Source organism: Poromitra crassiceps (assembly GCF_964638095.1).
Source record: "Poromitra crassiceps genome assembly, chromosome: 6".
NCBI lineage: Eukaryota > Metazoa > Chordata > Actinopteri > Beryciformes > Melamphaidae > Poromitra > Poromitra crassiceps.
In genome coordinates, this window is record NC_139627.1 from 30,440,892 (window position 1) to 30,462,994 (window position 22,103).

At 43.9% G+C, this 22,103-nt stretch overlaps 1 protein-coding gene across 1 annotated transcript; it reads left to right on the forward strand.

Annotated features, from left to right (window-relative positions):
• Nucleotides 1–405: 405 nt before the first annotated feature.
• On the forward strand, nt 406–21,454 carry LOC310777838 (lactase/phlorizin hydrolase-like; the record flags this gene model as incomplete). The annotated part of the gene is made up of 17 exons (XM_083638188.1): nt 406–1,021; nt 1,808–1,875; nt 2,318–2,392; nt 2,877–2,970; nt 3,747–3,831; nt 3,954–4,626; nt 4,718–5,366; nt 5,450–7,000; nt 7,482–7,750; nt 8,193–8,483; nt 8,598–8,796; nt 9,354–9,556; nt 12,859–12,965; nt 19,211–19,342; nt 20,112–20,335; nt 20,638–20,874; nt 21,207–21,454. 17 exons carry the CDS (start codon nt 406–408, stop codon nt 21,452–21,454), a joined length of 5,721 nt encoding a protein of 1,906 aa, XP_083494314.1.
• Between the last annotated feature and the right edge of the window lie 649 nt (nt 21,455–22,103).

Sequence of the window (22,103 nt, forward strand, 5' to 3'; positions counted from 1 at the left end):
TACATACATACATACATACATACATGCATACATACATACATACATACATACATACATACATACATACATACATACATACATAAAGTATATTAAAGTATATAAATAAGCAGACTTGCACCCAAACAATCTTCAAAAGAAACTTGAGTCGATATAACACATTACACCGTGCTGTTCGGTGTTGCAACTATTCATTTCTTGAGCTTCTTCTGAGTTGACATGTGAGTCCAGAGTCTTTCTGACTGTAATCATCAACACAAGTGCAATAAAACACTGAAATTGACACCACTTCAATCTCTCTATCACGATTATGTAACGATGCAATCGTTCAAGCAGGGAAGAAATATGATTGCTTTTTAAGAGCTTGCCTATCGGTGGATAATATCAGTTCATCATACTGAAGCCACTATGAAGCACTCAGTGTGGGTGCTTTGTCTGTGGCTTTTGTGTCTGCATGGCTGTCAGAGTGATGAGAGAGGTGACGGACAAGAGGATTTCATGCTTCTTGCAGGCCCTTTGATGAAGCAGTCGGCCAGAAACTCAGACAATGATGCCTTTGACTGTACTCATCCCTTACCTTCAGCATCCAAAGTCTACTTTGAGCATCTCCAGAGCAGGGGGGTAACCCACTTCAAAGTGCCTCTGTCATGGGCTCAGCTCCTGCCGACAGGCCTCTCCAGCCAGCCCCAACAGTCTGTGGTGACGTGTTACCAGACTCTGCTGAAACAGCTAGTGGAGGTGGGCCTTCAGCCTCTGGTTGTCCTCCATGGATCCACAGTACCAGAAGCCCTCAGATCAAGGTTTGGAGGCTGGGAGAGTCCCCAGCTGTTGGAGGTGTTTGAGCAGTATGCAGAGTTTGCTTTCCAAGAGTTTGGAGAGCTGGCAAACTCCTGGGTGACGCTGAGCCACTTGGATGACATCGGGCATGAAAGGCAGCATGCAGGTGCTCCCAATCCGCTCCACAATATCCTCCAGGTCAACAGGAACATTTACCAGCTCTATCATCACTGGTTCCCTGAGAAAGGTAAGTGCTTAAGACTGAGTGAAAAGGAGGTGATGATTCAATATATCTAGACTGATTCATTGACTCAGCTCTTGATTCAAGGATTGGCGATGTAATGTTTAACCTTATATTGAAGCTATAATTCTTTTCCTGCAAATATCAATAACTATAAATGGTGTCTACTCAAAATGCATATATACATATTTTAAAGCAATCTGTCAATTGGTTTGTATTCTGCAAAAATGAAAAGAAGTTGGGTTCTTTATTTTCATTCATATTTTAATTGATTTCACATTCAGTTATTCAATATGTTGCCACATGGTCAATATTGTCAGTACTCTTGTATAGCCAAACTATTATATTTTCTTATATCTGAAACCCTTCACCCTATCATGTATGACAAAGATGATATGTGTAGATTATTCTGCTTATCTGAGCAGTTTAATCCAGGTGAAGGCCAAGGTACGATCATCACGGAGGTGGTAAACTTCCTTCTCACTGTGGGGCTGCAGGCTGCACTCCATTAATATCTGAGCTGGGGAGACAAAAGACATTTGTCAAATATGCCTGGTCTGGTGGAAATTAAATAAGTGTGCAGACTGCGCACACGCGCACACACACACACACACACACACACACACACACACACACACACACACACACACACACACACACACACACACACACACACACACACACACACACACACAAACACAAACAAACACACACACACACACACACACACACACACACACACACTCGAAGTTATTTGTGATTGAGTGCTCTTTTGCTTTCATCTCTTCATAGGGAGACGTCTGTCAGTTGGGTTCAGAGCTGTTGATGTCGCTATTCTTTCGCAGATTAAAGTTTCAACAGTAAGCCGTATATTGTCCTTGTGCACTCTTGAATCCTTTATATGAAGAACCACATATACAGAGGACATCAAAAATCTACACACACTTTCGAATGTTATAGGTTTTATTGCACTGAGGCCTTAAATGAAAAGGTAAATTGGACGTTTTCACTTGCATTTGGAAATAACCAGCAAAATCAAGGTAAAAACAAACAGTTGCCCATTTCTGAGACTGTATTAAAAATGTAAAACTATAATTGTAGGCTCCAGCACAATAACACCCAGAAACTTTGGAAGGGTGTGTAGACTTTGTTTTGAAATGAGTGATGTTATCAAATACCTATATCTAAATTGACATCTAAATTTAAGTGCCTCAAACTTTGCTTCATTTTATGCCCATGTGTTTGTCTTATATACTCCAATTATGTAATAATATACTTTCTGTATCTCATATTTTGGAACAGATGGATTTCTTGTCAGTGCAAATTGAATATAACTGTGCTCAATCAAACTTTGCAGAGGAGCTGAGGAGCTTACAGGTGCAGTAATCATTACAATGTTTTTCTTTGTCCTTTGCATTATTACATATTTTGTCTTGCTAATAATACATTATTATTATTACATATTATAATATGTGTCAGTATAGGATTTGATAATAATGTTATGTTAGGCTGATGTGATGTGATGTTGTGTTGTGTTGTGTTATGCTATGTGATGTGATGTGATGTGATGTGATGTGATGTGATATGATGTGATGTGATGTGATGTGATGTTGTGTTATGCTATGTGATGTGATGTGATGTGATGTGATGTGATGTGATGTTGTGTTGTGTGATGTGATGTGATGTGATGCTATGTGATGTGATGTGATGTGATGTGATGTGATGTGATGTTGTGTTATGCTATGTGATGTGATGTGATGTGATGTGATGTGATGTGATGTGATGTGATGTGATGTGATGTTGTGTTGTGTGATGTGATGTGATGTGATGTGATGTCATGTCATGTCATGTCATATTATAGAGGTCCAGTGGGGAGATACCTATCCTGATATACAAGATAAATATTCAGGGTTGTTCCTCCGATCAATTCCAGTCCCTTGGCAATGTCTTGCAAGGTAATTTAATTACAGATGAATGGATGGAGATCACTCTTTGCAGCTTTGTGATTGTGGTTGGTGGTATTTTTCTCAGAACTTCCATTTGCGTGTGCCTGTGTTTCTTCTAAATATCTTGCTGCCACCGAATCAAAATGATAAAATGAATGCACCATGTTTCAAGTGGAATATCCGTGGCAAAGGTTAAAGAGAATTCACACACACACACACACACACACACACACACACACACACACACACACACACACACACACACACACACACACACACACAGACACACACACACACACACACACACACACACACACACACACACACACACAAAAAGCATAGTTACCTGTTAATAAGTGCATAGTTAACTGCTAATAAGGTAATAACAAACTATTTATTAAGCTTAATGAAGTAACAAAACCAGCTAGTAAAGGTGGTTATAAAGTGCTTATAAATGTCTTATAAGCTACCAATAAATATGTTTATAATGTGATTATTAACACTTATATAGTATTATTAACATAATAATAGTGTTAATAAGCACCTTATAAGAGCCTTATTACCTATTAATTAACACTTATTAATAGAACCTTAATATAAAGCGTTGCCGATGTCGGAAGCTAAATGAGGATCCACTGTACTAGCCTTCAACGTGACGTCACAGGCTATATCCTGTAGCATAAGTTTCTTGTGACTGATTGCACATAGAGCTCATGTGGAGACTGGGTTTACCCAGGCTACCACTGTACCACTAATCTGACAACTCTGTTCTGAAATTATTACAGTTCTGAACAACAATGACCTGAATATTGTAGGGTGTGACATGGTGGATATGTTTGATAAGCTGGATATGGCTGACACTCCGAAAAGGTAACAGTCCACCATTTTAAAATACCTTGTTTCTGAACATGTAGCCGACAATATATGTTGTGTTAGAGTCTAATATGGCCATGATTGTTTTACATGTATTTATGTCCCCTTCTTTTTCACAGTATCCCAGAGTACATTGAAGATACAGACTTTATAAACAGTTACCAGAGTGTGTGGGATAAGTTTGTGGCCCAGATCACAACAGAGCGAGATCTTTTTCTCAATGAATCATTCCCCTCTGGCTTCCAGTGGGCCACATCCAGTGATTCCTTCAAGGTTGAAGGTGGCTGGTCAGAAGATGGGAAGGGAGAAACTATTTGGGACCGTTTTTGTCATGAGGGCCAAGTCTTTGCAAATCAGACAGCTGATCTGGCTTGTGACAGCTATCACAAGGTGGATTATGATGTGTATCTTCTACGAGGTCTAAATGTCAACACCTATCAGTTTTCAATCTCCTGGGCCCGTATTTTTCCCTCTGGCCACCAGGGGAGCCATTCTGAGAAAGGGGCTCTTTACTATGACAAGCTGATCAATGCTCTCATTGAGTCTGGCATAGAACCTGTTGTCACCTTGTACCACTGGGATCTTCCCCAGGCACTACAGGACTATGGTGGATGGACCAATGCTTCCATTGTTGAAGCATTTAAGGACTATGTAGACTTCTGCTTCTCCAGGTTTGGAGACAGGGTCAAGACCTGGAACACTTTGAGTAGCCCCTGGGTGGTGAGCCATGCTGGCTATGGAACTGGTGAGCACCCCCCTGGAGTAAAGGACTATGTGGTTGCCTCCTACCAGGTGAGAGTGATGTTATTACTTTTGCAAAAATACATGCTGTGTTATATCGCCATGATCTTCTTTACTCATTAGCTTACCATTTCTGTGGCAGGTCACTCACAATATGCTAAAGTCCCATGCTGAGGCCTGGCATGTCTACAATGATAAACACAGGAAGAAGCAGGGAGGGAAAGTGGGCATTGCCCTGAACTCAGACTGGGCTGAGCCCATGGATCCCTCCAGACCTGAAGATGTAGCAGCTGCTGATCGCTACCTGCAGTTCATGCTGGGCTGGTTTGCCCATCCCATATTTGTAGATGGGGATTATCCTGCAACACTCAAGACTCAGATTAAACAGAAAGCAATTGAGTGTCCCCTCTCTGAGCCTGCCATTCTTCCAGTCTTCAGTGTAGAAGAGAGTCAGAGGATACGTGGTACAGCTGACTTTTGTGGATTAAACCACTATACCTCCCGTTTGGTCAACAAAAGTGATGGTGGCTGCATCCCTGGCCCTCAGGGGGTGGGTGACTTCCAAGCCCATGTGGACCCTTCCTGGTCTTCTACAGCATCTGACTGGATCTATTCTGCACCTTGGGGCCTTAGAAGACTTCTCAACTACATCTCTGCAGAGTACCTGAACGTTACCAAGGTGCCTGTTCACATAACTGGCAATGGAATGCCCACTGAGTACAGTGGGGACACTCTCAATGATACCAGTCGAATAGAGTACATGAGGAGCTACATCAATGAAGCACTGAAAGGTTGGTGTCTTTTTGGTGCGATAGGAAACTATGTGTTTATTTATTTATTTATTTACTCTTTCATTTTCTATTTCCAATTTTAGCAATACGTGTGGATGGAGTGGATGTGCAGAGATTCACAGTGCAGTCACTCATGGATGGGTTTGAGGGAAAACGTGGCTACAGTGAAAGGTTTGGCCTTCACCTTGTCAACTTTGAAGATGCGGACAGACCAAGAACGGCAAAGCAATCTGCGTATTTCTACTCTCAGGTTGTCAAGCATAATGGATTTGTTTCAAACAAAGGCGGTGAATTTAAAGGGGTAAAATTGCCACTGACCAGGCGTACATCTGCTTTACCACCCTCTGAAGTTCCATCTAAATCCATGGTTGTCTGGGAGAAATTCTCACACCAGTCCAACTTTGAGAGAAAACTGTACCACTATGGTACATTCCCTTCCAATTTCCTTTGGGGAGTGTCATCTTCTGCTTACCAGATTGAGGGTGGCTGGAATGCTGATGGTAAAGGGCCTAGTGTCTGGGATACATTCACCCAGAAACCTGGCACTATTCCTGCCAATGCCAATGGAGATGTAGCCTGTGACAGCTACAATAGACTGGAAGAGGACCTGTACATGCTTCGGGCTCTGAGGGTAAAGTCATACAGATTTTCTCTATCCTGGTCCAGGATCTTTCCCAATGGTCAGCATACTTCCTTGAACCAAAAAGGTGTTGACTACTACAATAGGCTCATTGATGGCCTCTTAGCATATAACATAACACCCATGGTGACACTTTACCATTGGGACCTTCCTCAAGCTTTGCAAAACCTCAGTGGTTGGGACAATGTAAACATGATTGACTTTTTCAATGACTTCTGTGACTTCTGCTTTGCCACCTTTGGGGACAGAGTGAAGTTTTGGATGACCTTCAACCAGCCTCATACAATCGCATGGTCTGGATATGGACTCGGACAGATCCCACCAAATGTTAAGAAGCCAGGAGATGCACCTTACAGAGTTGCACACAACCTTATAAAAGCACATGCCAAGGCCTACCACACATATGATGAGAAGTATCGCAAATCCCAAGGTGGTTTGGTATCCATTGCCCTCAATGCTGATTGGATTGAACCCAAAGATGTCAATATCCCTCGGGAAGTGGTGGCTGCTGACCGCGCTCTGCAGTTTCAACTTGGTTGGTTTGCACATCCCATTTTCAAAAATGGTGACTATCCTGATGCAATGAAGTGGCAAGTTGGAAACAAGAGTGAACTCCAAGGTCTTTCAGAGTCCAGAATGCCTGCTTTCACTGAAGAAGAAAAGGCCTACATCAGGGGAACTGCTGACATCTTCTGCATCAATCATTACACTACAAAGATAACAAGCCATATCACAGCTCTGCTCACCCCACAGTCCTATGATTATGATCGGGACTTGTCAGAAGCAGAGGAGGGTGATTCACCAACCACTGCCATCAGTAACCAGAGAGCTGTAGCATGGGGTTTGAGAAGGCTCCTCAACTGGATCAAGGAGGAGTATGGAGATCCAGAGATTTACATCACAGAGAATGGAGTGGCTACAGACACAGAGACCACAGTTGATGACACTGGGAGAATATTCTACTATAAAACCTACATTGATGAGGCTCTGAAAGGTCAGCATAAACCCATTGGATTTTTGGTGTCTGCGTCCTGGAGCAGCTTGATAGTTCAAGTTGCCTGGACCTTTTAGGTCCATTTCCTGCACAGCTCCTTCAAATTAAAAAAATTGTCACTGACAAACTCAGGGCATCATTGTGAAGTACATAGTATGTGAAATGTGTTCCGCTTGTTAGCTTGATTAGCGGCATGCTTACCTACTTCTCTCACTAAAACAAGTCGAGTCAAGACGAGAACATTAAAGGATGTTTGGATCTACCCCCCCCCCCCCCCCCCCCACCAACAGTTATAAACACTGCAGAAAGGTAAGTGGAGTAGAGAGTACACACAGAAACAGTCAAATAAGGCTGCATCTGAATGTACAAACAGGGAAGTGTAGCATTTAGGTGGGGGCGCAGGTTCCCCACATAGAAAAAGTACAGAATGGGGCTTTAAGTCAATGTCCTGATCTTTTGTTAATTGTTTGTGTTTCTATAGCATATGACCTGGATGGTGTAAAGTTGACAGGATACATAGCAGCATCTGTCATGGATTCTTTTGAATGGCTCAATGGTTACACAGTAGGATTTGGGCTTCATCATGTGGACTTCACTAACCCAAACCGACCAAGGACACCCAAACACTCAGCGCATTACTACTACCAAGTCATACAGGACAATGGCTTCCCTAAACCAGATGATGAGAAGCTACTTTATGGACACTTCTGCAAGGACTTCATCTGGAGTACAGCAACAGCGTCATACCAGGTAACTTATTGGGATAACATGTCAGCTGTTTCATATTTTGATGGTATCCTTATGGAAATAGAGACCAATCCATGATTTATACACTTTTCCCGTGGTGTGGTTTAGCAGACTGGGTCACCCCCCTCTTGTTAACATCTGCCCTGCCACCCCATATAGATATAATAAAGTTGTATTATATTGTATACTATATTGTTCAAGTTCAAGTTTGTTTATTTATATCCCCTTTATTACAATAATGTCTCAAAGGACTTTGAATGAGTTCTAATTAGATCTAAGTGATCAGCCTGTTCTCACTCTGAACTCGTTCCAGAGCTCCACTTTGTCACATGCCTTTTGTGTACATCACATCATTGTTATGATTAACAGAAACATAAAATATTTCAATTAGTGAATTGCATGCTCTGAATTGCGTGGTCTTAACATGATATTATATGGCTTTCAGATTGAAGGAGGCTGGAGGGCAGATGGAAAGGGTCTCAGTATCTGGGATAAGTTTGCTCACACTCCCCTCCGAGTGTTCAATGACGACACTGGGGACATTGCCTGTGACAGTTACAACAAGGTTGAAGAGGATGTTGCCATGTTGAAGCAACTTAAGGTGACTCACTATCGTTTTTCCATATCCTGGTCCAGGGTGCTTCCTGATGGCACCAACAAACACATCAATGAGGCTGGACTCAACTACTACCACAGACTGGTAGATGCGCTGCTCGCTGCAAACATTCAACCTCATGTATGTGTAGCTGTTTTCAGCATCGCAAAAAATATTATACAGTATGCAATGGGAAGGTTGATCAATTTGTGCACATATTATTCCTTAATGATTGACCATTGCCTTCACTGTCAGATTACTCTCTACCACTGGGACCTTCCACAAGCTCTCCAGGATGTCGGGGGCTGGGAGAATGACACTATTATTGTCAGATTCAGGGATTACGCCGATCTCATCTTTAGCCGTCTTGGCCACAAAGTGAAATTCTGGATCACCATTAATGAGCCGTACAATGTAGCCATGGTGGGCCATGGCTATGGAGCAGCTGCCCCAGGTAAAATGTGCAATGGATGAATTTCAGCAAAACAGCATTACTGCTGTTTCTTGTTAGTAGCCTACTGTTTGGTGTGGGTTAACTGCTGGTGCAAGGATCTTTCTCAAGGGAGTGACTCCGATCAAATAATCTAATCATTTTGCATAAAGCCATCCTTAAGATCGACCTTTACGATCGGAAATGACAGACACACACACACACACACACACACACACACACACACACACACACACACACACACACACACACACACACACACACACACACACACACACACAAAATATATATATAGAGAGAGGGAACATTATGCTAAATCGTGTGCACAGTTTGCATTTTGAGTAATTACGAGAGCATGAAATACTTTTTCGTTCCCACATTTTGAGTACATTTGTGTGCATGTTTTACTAAATTGTGCACACGATTTAGGATAACGTTCCCTCTCCCTCTGTATTTGGTTCTCACATGAGCACAACCGGACTCCGTAGTAAAGGGCAGCGACATACATCTTTGAATTACGCCCAGTCATCCAGTTATTGAATGAGCTCATCTCTGTGCAGGGATCAGCTTCAGACCAGGAACTCTGCCCTACATTGTGGGTCACAACCTGATCAAGGCCCATGCTGAGGCCTGGCACCTCTACAATGACACATTTCGGGCAACACAGAAAGGAATCATCTCCATCACCATCAACTCTGACTGGTCAGAACCAAGAAATCCAAACAAGCAGGAGGACATTGATGCTGCAAGACGTGTGGTGCAGGTATTATCAGATAGACAACAATGTTTTACTGGTCGCATAGCTCCTTGTTTTGCATGCAAACTCGTTTTAAGAAGTTTTGAAGATTTGAAGCCAGAGGGGCTCCTGTCGCGCCAGCTTAAGGGCATTAAAGCCTCCAGGTCAATTCTTACTATTAAATCAAAGAGGGGCACCTTGCTGACGAACCCAAAAGAAATAAATGATCGTTTTAGGGAGTTTTACAGTGAACTCTATTCATCTAAGTATGATGCTGCTCAGTCTGATCTGAATGACTTCTTTGACCCTCTCGAAACACCCAAACTTAGCGATGCCGCCAGAGACGATTTAGATTCTGATTTCACACTGGAAGAAATAACATCTGCTATTAAATCATTCCCATCAGGCAAAGCGCCCGGACCGGATGGCTTTGGCGCTGAATTCTACAAGAAATTCTTTGACATTCTTGCCCCACTCCTCCTCAGAATGATATCCAGCTCTAAGAAAGATAATGCCTTACCTAAAACATTGTATGAAGCTAACATCTCCCTTATTTTAAAAAAGGGGAAGGAGGAAGTAGACCCGGCAAGCTACAGACCCATAGCGCTGCAGAACTTTGACAGAAAGATAATCACTAAAACGTTGGCCACCCGGTTAAATAAGCATTTGTCATCTATTATTCACCCCGACCAAACAGGATTCATTCCAAATAGGTTTTCGTTCTTTAACGTCAGACGTCTCCTCAATACTATATATACAGATTATAGTAAGACTAACGGCGCAGCTATTTTATCGCTTGATGCACAGAAGGCATTCGATCAGGTTGAGTGGCCTTATATGTTTGAGTCACTGCGTAGATTTGGGTTCGGCAAATCATTCATATCCTGGGTAAAGCTCATATATGCTAGTCCAACATGCTCAGTAATAACTAATGGCGACAAGTCAACTAGCTTTTCACTACTTCGCTCGGTCCAGCAGGGTTGCCCTCTCTCTCCGGCCCTCTTCGCTGTTGCACTTGAACCCCTAGCCCTAAAAATACGTAGTCACCCAAGCCTTGCCGGGCTGGAGGTTGGTGGGACTGAAACGCGTATCAGTTTGTATGCTGACGATATAATATTATATCTACATAACTCAGAAAAATCGATTCCCCCTCTCCTAGAACTAGTCACCTCCTTTAGTAAACTCTCTGGGTACACAATTAACTGGACAAAGAGTGACTTCATGCCTCTTTCTGATGTTTTCACTCCCGGTTTTCTGGAAAATCTCCCATTCAAACTGGCAAAGGATCACCTTACTTATCTTGGTTTGACCATACCCAGAGATCCGGAACTAATAGTTAAGTTGAATTTTGATGACTTTATTCTAAGACTCAAACAATGTATAGAAAATTGGAAAATTTTGCCTCTGTCTATGATTGGTCGGATAAATTCAATTAAGATGGTCTCACTTCCCCGGTTCCTCTATTTGTGTCAGAACCTCCCCATTTTTCTCACAGTGGCTTTTTTTACAAAACTGGACTCCATAATTATGTCTTACATCTGGAACTATAAGAATCATAGAATTTCAAAAATTCATTTGCAAAAACCCAAGTCTGAAGGAGGCCTGGCCTTACCAGTGTTTAGGCACTATTACTGGGCTGCTAATGTTAGAGCTCTAATGTTTTGGCTTCAAGGAACGCCTGGTGATCTGACTTCCGGGGCCCCCCTGTGGTTAAAAATGGAGGCCAGCTCTGTTGGCAACTCCTCACTGTCAGCTATATTGTTTGCTAAGTTAGATAACCCTGGGACCTTAGAAAATCCAAGCTTTGTTGTGAAAAACTCTGTTAGAATCCTAAACCAAATTAGGAATGTTTTGAATTTACCAGATGTTTCTGTTCACATGCCAATTTGTTTCAGTCACTCTTTTCTGCCCCCATGGTCAGACAGAAACTATCATGCCTGGAGTGAGAGGGGTCTAGTTTCCATCAAAGACTTATATATAGATGGCCATTTTGCATCCTTTGATCTACTGAAAAGGAAGTTTGAGCTGTCTAGTACCAACTGGCTCAGATTTCTGCAACTTAGAAATTATGTTAGATCCAGGATTCACACCTTTGAAGTGCTCCCAAAGGAACATGCTTTCTTTGATGTATTGCTGAGCCCTCCTCACTCCAAATGTCTAATTTCCAGATTTGTATGCCTGTTTGATAATTGCACTACAGCCTCGACTGAGAGGATTAGAGAAGCGTGGCAGGGCGAACTCGGCATTGAGCTGTCTGACATTATATGGGATAGGAGCCTGTCTATGATACAACTCTGTTCAGTTAATAGTAGACACCAACTGATCCAATTTAAAGTCACTCACCGTCTCCACTATTCTAACCATAAGTTGCACAGGATTTATCCATCTGTCTCACCACTGTGTAACAGGTGTCATGTATCCGAGGGCACTTTGTCTCATGCTTTCTGGTTTTGTCCTTTACTGACTGGATTCTGGACCAAGGTATTCAACTGGTATTCTAAGGCCTACAGGATAGCCCTTCAGCCGGAAGCAGAGCTCGCCATCCTAGGCTGCTCGGAGTCCTCTCTGGACTTCCCCATAGCTGTGCAACAAGCTCTGGCACAGGGGACAATTGTTGCCAAGAAACAAATTTTGCAGGAATGGAAGTCCCCCTCTCCACCCTTCTTTCAGCGGTGGCTGGCGGATATGATTTCTGTTATACGGATGGAGAAACTCAGGTTCCTGAGGACCAACTCACTTGGAAAATTTGTTGTTGTTTGGGACCCGTTTCTGGCCTACCTCGATGTGGTCAGGGTCGGCGGGTAATTCGCCTGACTGACCTCCCTTGGATCCCCCTATGCAGGATCCTATTCACAAGATTCATTTATTTTTGTTTTTCTATCTTTACAACAAAAATCACCATGTTGTAGCATTGGAGTGTGTGTGTACGCGCGTGTTTTTGTTGTCTGTTTTTGTTTTGTTTTGTTTCTGTCGGAGTCTGTTTGTTCTGGTATAAAGGACCAGAAGGGGGAAAAAATTTAAGAGAAGAGAAATTTGCACCAAACAATCATGTAGTGCATCATGTCTTTGGAGATTGACCTTATTTTTCTTCTCACTTATTTTTTTTGGTTTATTCTTTCACCTTCTGTCACTGTCCAGACCAATGTTGTGTCTGAGCTGTCATGCTCTTGTTTTTGTTTGTTATAATCAGAAAAACCAAATAAAAAGAAAAAAAAAAAAAAAAAAAGAAGTTTTGAAGATTTAAATGGACGTGCAGGGCAATAGTTGAAGTCTGTAAGTAAGTTTCCATTTATGGTAAAAATGTGCTGGGTGTGTCTCTCTTGTTACAGTTCTACATTGGCTGGTTTGCTCATCCTATATTCAATGGGGACTACAACAATATAATGAAAACGATCATTCGTGAAAGAAGCTTAGCTGCTGGTCTGTCAAAATCTAGGTAAGATATAAAACAATGTAAGACAAATACCTGAAACTGAAGTCTTTGTCATCCTTTGTCTGTAGCCTATAGTGTGCATAATGTCTGGGATATAACCATAACCCAACACACATAAAATACAAATGTATATCATTTATCTATGTTTATCCACAATATATATTCTTAAAAAGTAGAGTTCACTGCACTTTTTTTTCTTCCAATTTATCATTTATTTAGCCAGGGAGATCCCATTGAGATACAAGATCTCTTCTTCCCGGGAGTCAGAAGAGATCTTTCAGATGTGTGTACATTTTGAGAACAATCAAAATATTTGATGGCGTGATGAAGATGGTGTCTTAATTTTAGTCTTAGGTTAGTAAGCATTTTCTGTACCTGTGCCTTCCAAAACCCATCAAGGACTAACATGGGTGCTGTGTGTTTATTACTGTGTGTTTATTGGTATATCATCATCAATGTAGTGAGGTCTCCAGACCATATTTCAAGCTGAAGGCCACTCATGCATAATCCGATCATCCCCTGACGACAGTCAAGTCCTAGCATAACGTGGTCAGTCAAAGTCCTAGCATGACGTCTGCTATGACGTCAAATATGACGTCAGTTAATCCTCATATATATAGCAAGGGTTCTACGTCACCTCTCTCTCTCTGGCCGATCATAGCAGCAGTAGCTTCACGGCAGTCCATCTCCCTCGAAGCCGTCCTCCGGAGCGTTGTTTTGCACCATATCTGCAGACCGAATCAGCACCCCCAAGTCCTCTCTACCCGTGGACAATCCCCACTCCTGGTATGTCGGATCCCGAGCCAGAACAGTCCATGGGCAGCGACAACAGCTCAAACAACGATACCCTGTTCGGGCCGCAGGCTGCCAACGCGGGGCGCTCCACTGCGAGGGGCCGCCGTGAGACGCCATGTTCCACGTTGTCTTGCACGTCGTCAATCTTTCCTTGCTATCTCCATTCACGGAGCAAATCGGCTCAAGCAAAGCGGCCATTTCCCTCCAGCCAGGAGTCCGCCCCAAGTCAACAACAGACTTTCAGACTGACAATCAGTGACTAACATTTTCGTTCAGCAAGCAGCACCAGGCGTCCAAGCATTCAGGCTTCCGCACCGCGATCATCGCGTCCCCAGGCTCTACCAAGGACGGGGTTGACGACCACAGCATACCGAGCATACCAGGACCAGTCACCCGTGGACGCGAAAGGACCCATGAGGAAAGTATCATTACTTCAGTATTTAAACGGGCAATCTACCAGTCCAGTAAAATTCAGACGTATTCATCTCTTTAATACTCCGTCCGCCCGCAACGGCCCGCCTCACCAAACAGAAATACTGTCTTACATTGCTCTGAAAACACCACATGTACCGTAGGTGTCCCTCGTGCTTTGACTAAATAAAGCGAGGCTGACTGACTAGTTATTCGGCCTGTGATCTGACCATTCTATCCAGTGGGCATCTCAGCCATGGATGTATTAAAAGAACTGGATAGGGGACCTGCCACGCCCACCCATGCATTCGGACAGAGGTAGCTCATTGGCGCATGAAGCCATCATGGGGGCTTTTTCTTCCTGGTTTTACTTCCTGACTATGCAGCCCAAGGCGAAGTGCGCATGTGTGCCATGACGTGTTCCATGACGTCTCCCACCCCTCCCACCCATGGATTGTATTACAAGAAGAAAATACCCCCGTATACGGCTCTTAGTGGCTTCTGAAGAAAAAAATGCCCCATAAAAAATTAGTTCATAATTAAAAGAGTCGTTTTATACTTTGAGTGACACCCGGAAATAATTCCCCTGGGTTTAACAGCTGCCGGAGTCCCCATGCAAGTGGATGGGAATTTTCCTTTCTGGGCTGCATGGCGTCACGTGACTTGCAATACAGAGCTTCGCCAGCATGTTCAAATGGCTTCAAAGCCCAGCGCTATTCCTGGGGGCTTGATCTCAGCCTGCCTATCTCCGACGCCTAACCGGAAATCAGTGTTGCCAGATGGCAAATGTTGAATTATCGTACCAGAGGGTCAAAACTATCGTTTTTGGAGTGAAACTATCGTACGCCCACTGTGATCTCAGCCTGCGTTGCAACAACAACAAAACACCCTGCACGTATTGGCGGCAAATATGTTGCTTGAAGAGATGATTGTATAACAGATAGAGTGATAGACGTAGGATTCGTCTAAGTGTCACAAAATGATGAAATTATCGTACATTTGGGGGATTTTGGGATCATTGATCGTACATCGTACAGAGGTCGAAATTATCGTACACATACGATAATTATCGTACGTCTGGCAACGCTGGGGATTTTGGGATCATTGATCGTACATCGTACAGAGGTCGAAATTATCGTACACATACGATAATTATCGTACGTCTGGCAACGCTGGCGGAAATCGCTTTCTGGCAAATGGCCAGCGGGAGTCACAATTTAATAATAATAATAACAATAATAATAATAATAATAACAATAATAATAATAATAATAACCACGCAAGGGGCCATTCTAACACCCCTGGCCCATGGAGCTTGTCTGAGCATCAGCTAGGATGAGTGTTACTGCACAACTTTCAGACCAAAGCCAGACGGCCCAGGGAATGCTGACGTCTTTTCCGTGTCAAGCTACCCGGTCTTAATACACCACTTCCTGTGCTCAACGAATTTCAAAGTAAAATGCCTCTGGCATTTCTTCAGAAGCAGAATCAGAATGACTTTAATGATCCCCGAGGGGAAATTGGGACAAGTTACAGTAGCTCGCTCACAGAACACACATAGCTTAAAATAAAATAAACAGTAGTAAATGCAATGCAAATGCAGTAGTAAGCAATAAGCAGAAAGAAAGAAAAAAAAAAAAAAAAAAAAAAAAAACACAACATAGCATAGAATAACTAATAAATGCGCTAGAAGCAAAAATAAGTGGAATGTCTAAGTAGCAAAATACAAAATACGTCAGGCAAGTATACATTCCGTGCCAATTATCATTATTGCACCCTGGACTATATTAAGTCGGCTTGCCCTATACGTTACACGTGGCTCAGCCAGGCACAGTTAACCTATCGGCTGGCTCAGTCTCAGGGAGACTGAGCGACTCCGAGGTGCTCTTTTAAGAGAGGCATTAAATAGACCAATGGCCACAGGCAGGAATGATTTCCCGTGCCTCCCCGTACTGCATCTAGGCGGAATCAGTCTCTCACTGAACGTACTCCCGTGTTCGACTAGCACGCCGTGGAGTGGGTGCGAGTCATTGTTCATGGTGGAACGTAGCCTGGACAACGTTCTCTTCTCTGACACCGCAGTCAGAGAGCCCAGATCCAGCCCCACAATGTCCCTGGCCTTACGGATCAGTTGTTGAGTCGTTGGCATCCGCTGCCTTCAGCCTGCTGCCCCAGCACACAATAGCATACAGGAAGGCACTAGCCACTACCGACTCATAGAACATCCTCAGCATGGTCCGGCAGACGTTGAAGGACCTCAGCCGTCTCAGAAAGTAGAGACGGCTTTGCCCCCTCTTAACCATAAACAATACCAAAGCTAAAATAATTGATACAGTGTCACGCTAGTCAGGTAACAAGAGGCTGCGAACCCCATCGCTATATGTGGCCAACCATAACATATCACTGCGAGTTGCAACTAGCAGTCCATGGTGCACTTGCAAGGCGGTGAAACCATCGCTTTCTCTCACTTGTTCATTAACCAGTTTCTTTATATCTCATGCATTAAGCACTACATTTCAGCTGTTGCCGCCAGAATGAACCGTTCGCCCCATGGACCTTTCAGTCTGCCCAGAGTGCCCGAGAGGCTACGGCACTCCAGCTTCAGCGCTTCTCCAAGCCGGTTCCCGTCAATCAGCGTGAATCTGCCCAGACTTCCCCGTGGTCTGGCCCCAGCTGCGCCAGCAGGGCTATGAGCAGTCCGTAGCAAACGGGCGTTTGCTCAGGGGGAAAAGATGGTTGCTATCTGATGTCATCATCACCGGCCGTCACCGCCCTGGACCGGCCCCTCGGCTCCCCTGTTCCTCATCGCACCTTGTCACCACATGACAAGATCCTGGTTCACCCTGCACCCCAAGCAGACGCTCCAGCAATGCAACCTCCCGACGAAGAACTACTCCAGCCACTCCTTCAGGATCGGAGCGGCCACCTCGGCCGCCGAGCAAGGAGTGTCCTCCGCCTCCCTCCAGCAAATGGGCCGCTGGTCCTCATCGGCATTCTCCAGCCACATCCGCCCGGAGCAGGCGGCCATACTGGCGGCCCAAAGAACCCTCCTCCCTTAATCGGCGAGCATGGCAACGAACAGTGTCCCGGACTTTAAAATGTCTCGTTGGTGGTGGCTCCCCGTAAGCATGGCGCCCAGTAAGGCGCAGTAAATTCCCCGGCTCATTTTTGGGGGATAGAGAAAGAGAGAGTCGGATAGTTGCGCCAAGGCAGCCAAGTAGGCCAAGCCGGGAAGCGCCAAGTCAAACATTAATGTACCAAGATCAAAGGCCCAACCGAGTTGGGAGCGCCAGCCGCAAATAGCTTGTAAGTCGCTAAAAGGTCGAAGGCCGGAAAAGTACAATCGCGAAGCGCCAAGGCGGCCAGGTGAGCCAAGCTGGGAAGCGCTATCGCGAGGTGCCCGACCGAGTTGGGAGCGCCAGCCGCAAATAGCTTGTAAGTCGCTAAAAAGGTCGAAGGCAGGAAAAGTACGTACCAAGATCGAAGGCCCGACCGAGTTGGGAGCGCCAGCCGCAAATAGCTTGTAAGTCGCTAAAAAGGTTGAAGGCAGGAAAAGTACGTACCAAGATCAAAGGCCCGACCGAGTTGGGAGCGCCAGCCGCAAATAGCTTGTAAGTCGCTAAAAAGGTCGAAGGCCGGAAAAGTACAATCGCGAAGCGCCAAGGCGGCCAGGTGAGCCAAGCTGGGAAGCGCTATCGCGAGGTGCCCGACCGAGTTGGGAGCGCCAGCCGCAAATAGCTTGTAAGTCGCAAAAAAGGTCGAAGGAAAGGTACATACCAAGATCGAAGGCCCGACCGAGTTGGGAGCGCCAGCCGCAAATAGCTTGTAAGTCGCTAAAAAGGTTGAAGGCAGGAAAAGTACGTACCAAGATCGAAGCCCGACCGAGTTGGGAGCGCCAGCCGCAAATAGCTTGTAAGTCGCAAAAAAAAAGGTCGAAGGCAGGAAAAGTACGTACCAAGATCGAAGGCCCAACCGAGTTGGGAGCGCCAGCCGCCAATAGCTTGTAAGTCGCTAAAAAGGTCGAAGGCCGGAAAAGTACAATCGCGAAGCGCCAAGGCGGCCAGGTGAGCCAAGCTGGGAAGCGCTATCGCGAGGTGCCCGACCGAGTTGGGAGCGCCAGCCGCAAATAGCTGTAAGTCGCTAAAAAGGTCGAAGGCCAGAAAAGTACAATCAACTACCGGCGCCTGCAGATCTCAATTAACCTCCGGTAATCAGATCTTCCTTTTGGGGGATCTCCTAGCCTATGCAGGTGCCCTCCTCTTGCCTCAAGAGCAGCGCCACTGGCCAACGGAGTCAAGCGCCAAAGTATTTGCCATGCATGCCGATTGCTAAATAAAGTTTGTCTAATCCTACCAACTGGCCTCTCATGATTGAAGTGAGGTCTCCAGACCATATTTCAAGCTGAAGGCCACTCATGCATAATCCGATCATCCCCTGACGACAGTCAAGTCCTAGCATAACGTGGTCAGTCAAAGTCCTAGCATGACGTCTGCTATGACGTCAAATATGACATCAGTTAATCCTCATATATATAGCAAGGGTTCTACGTCACCTCTCTCTCTCTGGCCGATCATAGCAGCAGTAGCTTCACGGCAGTCCATCTCCCTCGAAGCCGTCCTCCGGAGCGTTGTTTTGCCCCACCCACCTCCCCAGTCCGCCACCAACGAGTCTTGACTCCCGATCCCCCACGGGGGGGGGGATCTCCTAGCCTATGCAGGTGCCCTCCTCTTGCCTCAAGAGCAGCGCCACTGGCCAACGGAGTCAAGCGCCAAAGTATTTGCCATGCATGCCGATTGCTAAATAAAGTTTGTCTAATCCTACCAACTGGCCTCTCATGATTGAAATGTAATGATATATCATCACAGTGATTTCAACCAAACACTGCAGCAGCTGAGTCCACTGATCAGCACCTTCAGCCAGAGACACCAGAGAGGAACTAATAAGTGAAATCTGTAGTCTACTCTTAGGTCATGATGGCACATGGTTGATGGCACATTTCATTTTAAATTCATAAAGTAAATTGAGTCTATCAATCTCTCCAGGCTGCCTGAGTTCACCCCTGAGCAGATTAAGAGGATTAAAGGTACCTATGATTACTTTGGCTTCAACCATTACACCACTGTCCTGGCTTTCCCCGTGGACTACGGAAACCTTCAGCACTATGATGCCGATAGGTAAGCAAGAACCAGAATACTGATGATGAGGGGTTCATGACATTCATCGGATGGCAAAAGTGATTCAAAACCTACAAAATGGCGGTTGTTATGATAATTTGTTTTGAATAATTTGTTCATTAAAAAAAGTTCAACATTAGAAAATATTTGTGATCTATATTTAAGTTGTACAGGCTATTGTTTCCCCACATCCTCACCAAATGTTTTGATTCCATCATCATCATCATCATCATCAAAAGGGAGCAAGTGGGCTCTGTTTGTTTGTTTAAATTTTTGTCCCACTGATGATGTCACAATGTCTATGACATCATCAGTGACATCATTATTTTCCAAAATCATCTGATGACATCACTGTTGATGTCATAGGCATTGTGACATCATCCGTTCAGTGAGTGATGTCATCAGTGATGTGAAGTTGGGCAATTGTGTGCTGCACATGCCAATAGGGCTGGCGAGGCCGAGCCTAGGAATCGAGCGCGTGTAGCGCGCAAGATTTCTAGTACAGTATATAATAACCATTATGTTTCTCAATCCACTGTGAATCATCCAATATAATCCTGAACTCTGCCTTTGAGTTTTCAAAAATGTATAAACATTTAAACGTGATTACAGGTAGGATTGGATTATCCAATCCAAATCTGAATGATAAATACTGTGGTGTACTGTATGTCATTTAACAGTTTTGAAATGCCCTTTTTTATTTATTAGATGTAACCCATTTTGGTTAGTGAAATCTTATTTGAAAAGCTGGGCCTTGATGTTTCCTCAGGGGCGCAGGAACGATTGCTGATCGTACCTGGTTGGACTCAGGCTCTTCCTGGCTGAAGGTATCGCCATTTGGATTCCGGAGGATATTAAATTTCATTAAGGAAGAGTATGGAAACCCAGCCATCATCATCACAGAGAATGGCATCTCAGAGCGAGGGCCTGTAGACCTCAAAGACATCCACAGGAGCTACTACTACGAAAAATACATCAACCAGCTGCTTAAAGGTATCAAAGCATTCATATTGTTATGAAGCCCTTTACATTCAGAGGGAGAACATTTGCCTAAAGCCATAAAAAAGTCACCATGCTTCACAATAGATACAGCTTATCAGATGACAGCACCCACTGTATAGTATAGTTAAGTTCATGACAATTTTGCTCCTTCGTAGTTAGTACTTTGCGCTATTATTTGCATGTTGAGACCAAGATATTCCCAATTTTCTGTGCATTGTACAACACAATATTTCAGCAGCCATTTCTGGAATCAGTTTTTCCAGATACTAAGGATGTTAATTGTCTTGTTGCAGCTTACTTACTAGATGATGTTGATATTCGTGGATACACGGCTTGGTCACTGATGGACAATCTAGAATGGGCCACTGGCTTTTCAGAGAGATTCGGCCTTTTCTACATCAATCGCTCTGACCCGAAACTTCCTCGCCTGGCCAAGAACTCTGCTACCTACTACTCCACGATCATCAACTGTAACGGATTCCCAGATCCCGCCTCAGGACCTCATGAGTGCCTGAACCCTGAACCTGAAGGTAAAATCACAGTTGTCACAGTTTATAACAAACCTGCTCTGATGAATGAACTTTGTGTGTTTCTAAATACTTTTGGGCACTTGCCAACTAGCTTTATATTATTGCTGTATATTGTAGACATGGAACTATGACTCAGTTCTCAGTGTCTATCCATTAGACGTTAGAGATCTGTTAGCTGTTAGAGATCTCCAATTGTCTGGGAGTCGAGACTATAGTATTCAGAGTTTCTTGACATTATATTTCTGTACGCATACTTAAAAAAATGAGTTAAGCTGTTCAAATGCAGATAATCTGTTCTGTTCCAAGTGCACTAACCACCTCCTCTGTCACAGGAACAAGTGCACCAACCACCCCCCCTTCCCCCCCTGACAACATTGTGAACTTCCTGGGTATGAAGCTCTCCCTCAGCGATGCCGAGACTGGACTTAACAGCACATTCGCTATGCTCATTGTTGCAACCATTGGGGTTATTTGTGCATCCTGTTGTTTTGTGAAGGCAAAGAACAATTCCAAGAGAAAACGCTCTGTTGAATCTAAAAACATTTCCAAGAGAAAACACTCGGAAGAATCTAAATTCTAGTTAAGTGTGAAAAATATTTATGTAAGAGTTTCACTAGAAGTCTGAAATGACATATACTGAAGTATCTCAATGAATGTATAACAAAATATAAAGTATAAACTGAATCTTTAAATAACCCCCACCTAAGCTATTAAATCAATTCACTGCATGTCAAGAAAGCTGTAATTGAAACATCCAGAGTTGAATTGATGTTTGTGTTCTTATAATATATACCTGTGTATAGTATGTTACTGCTATATCCACGTGTCTCTGATCAACTAAATCTGCATTTTGCCGATAATCCATTTAATTTAATTTACTGATTCCACCAGTCATGCAAAAGGTATCATTTGGTCAGAAAGGTTTGGGAACCCCTGACCTAGGAAATGGGACATCACTCATTACGTCATCATTTTTGCTAAACTGGGATAATAAAGCTATTTCTGGTTTGATTGAATGAAGTTAGTCTGCAGATTTTCTTACTATTTTGTCATCATATTGCATATTTCCAAAAAAAAAATATATATATATATATTCCTGAGACATACAAACTTATTAATATTTAAATTCAGGAGACACAACTGTTGTACTCTTCACCAGGGCTCAAATGCAGACTAGACAGGTGGTGGCCTTACCCATCACCATCAGGTCTTCACCAGGGCTAAAATGC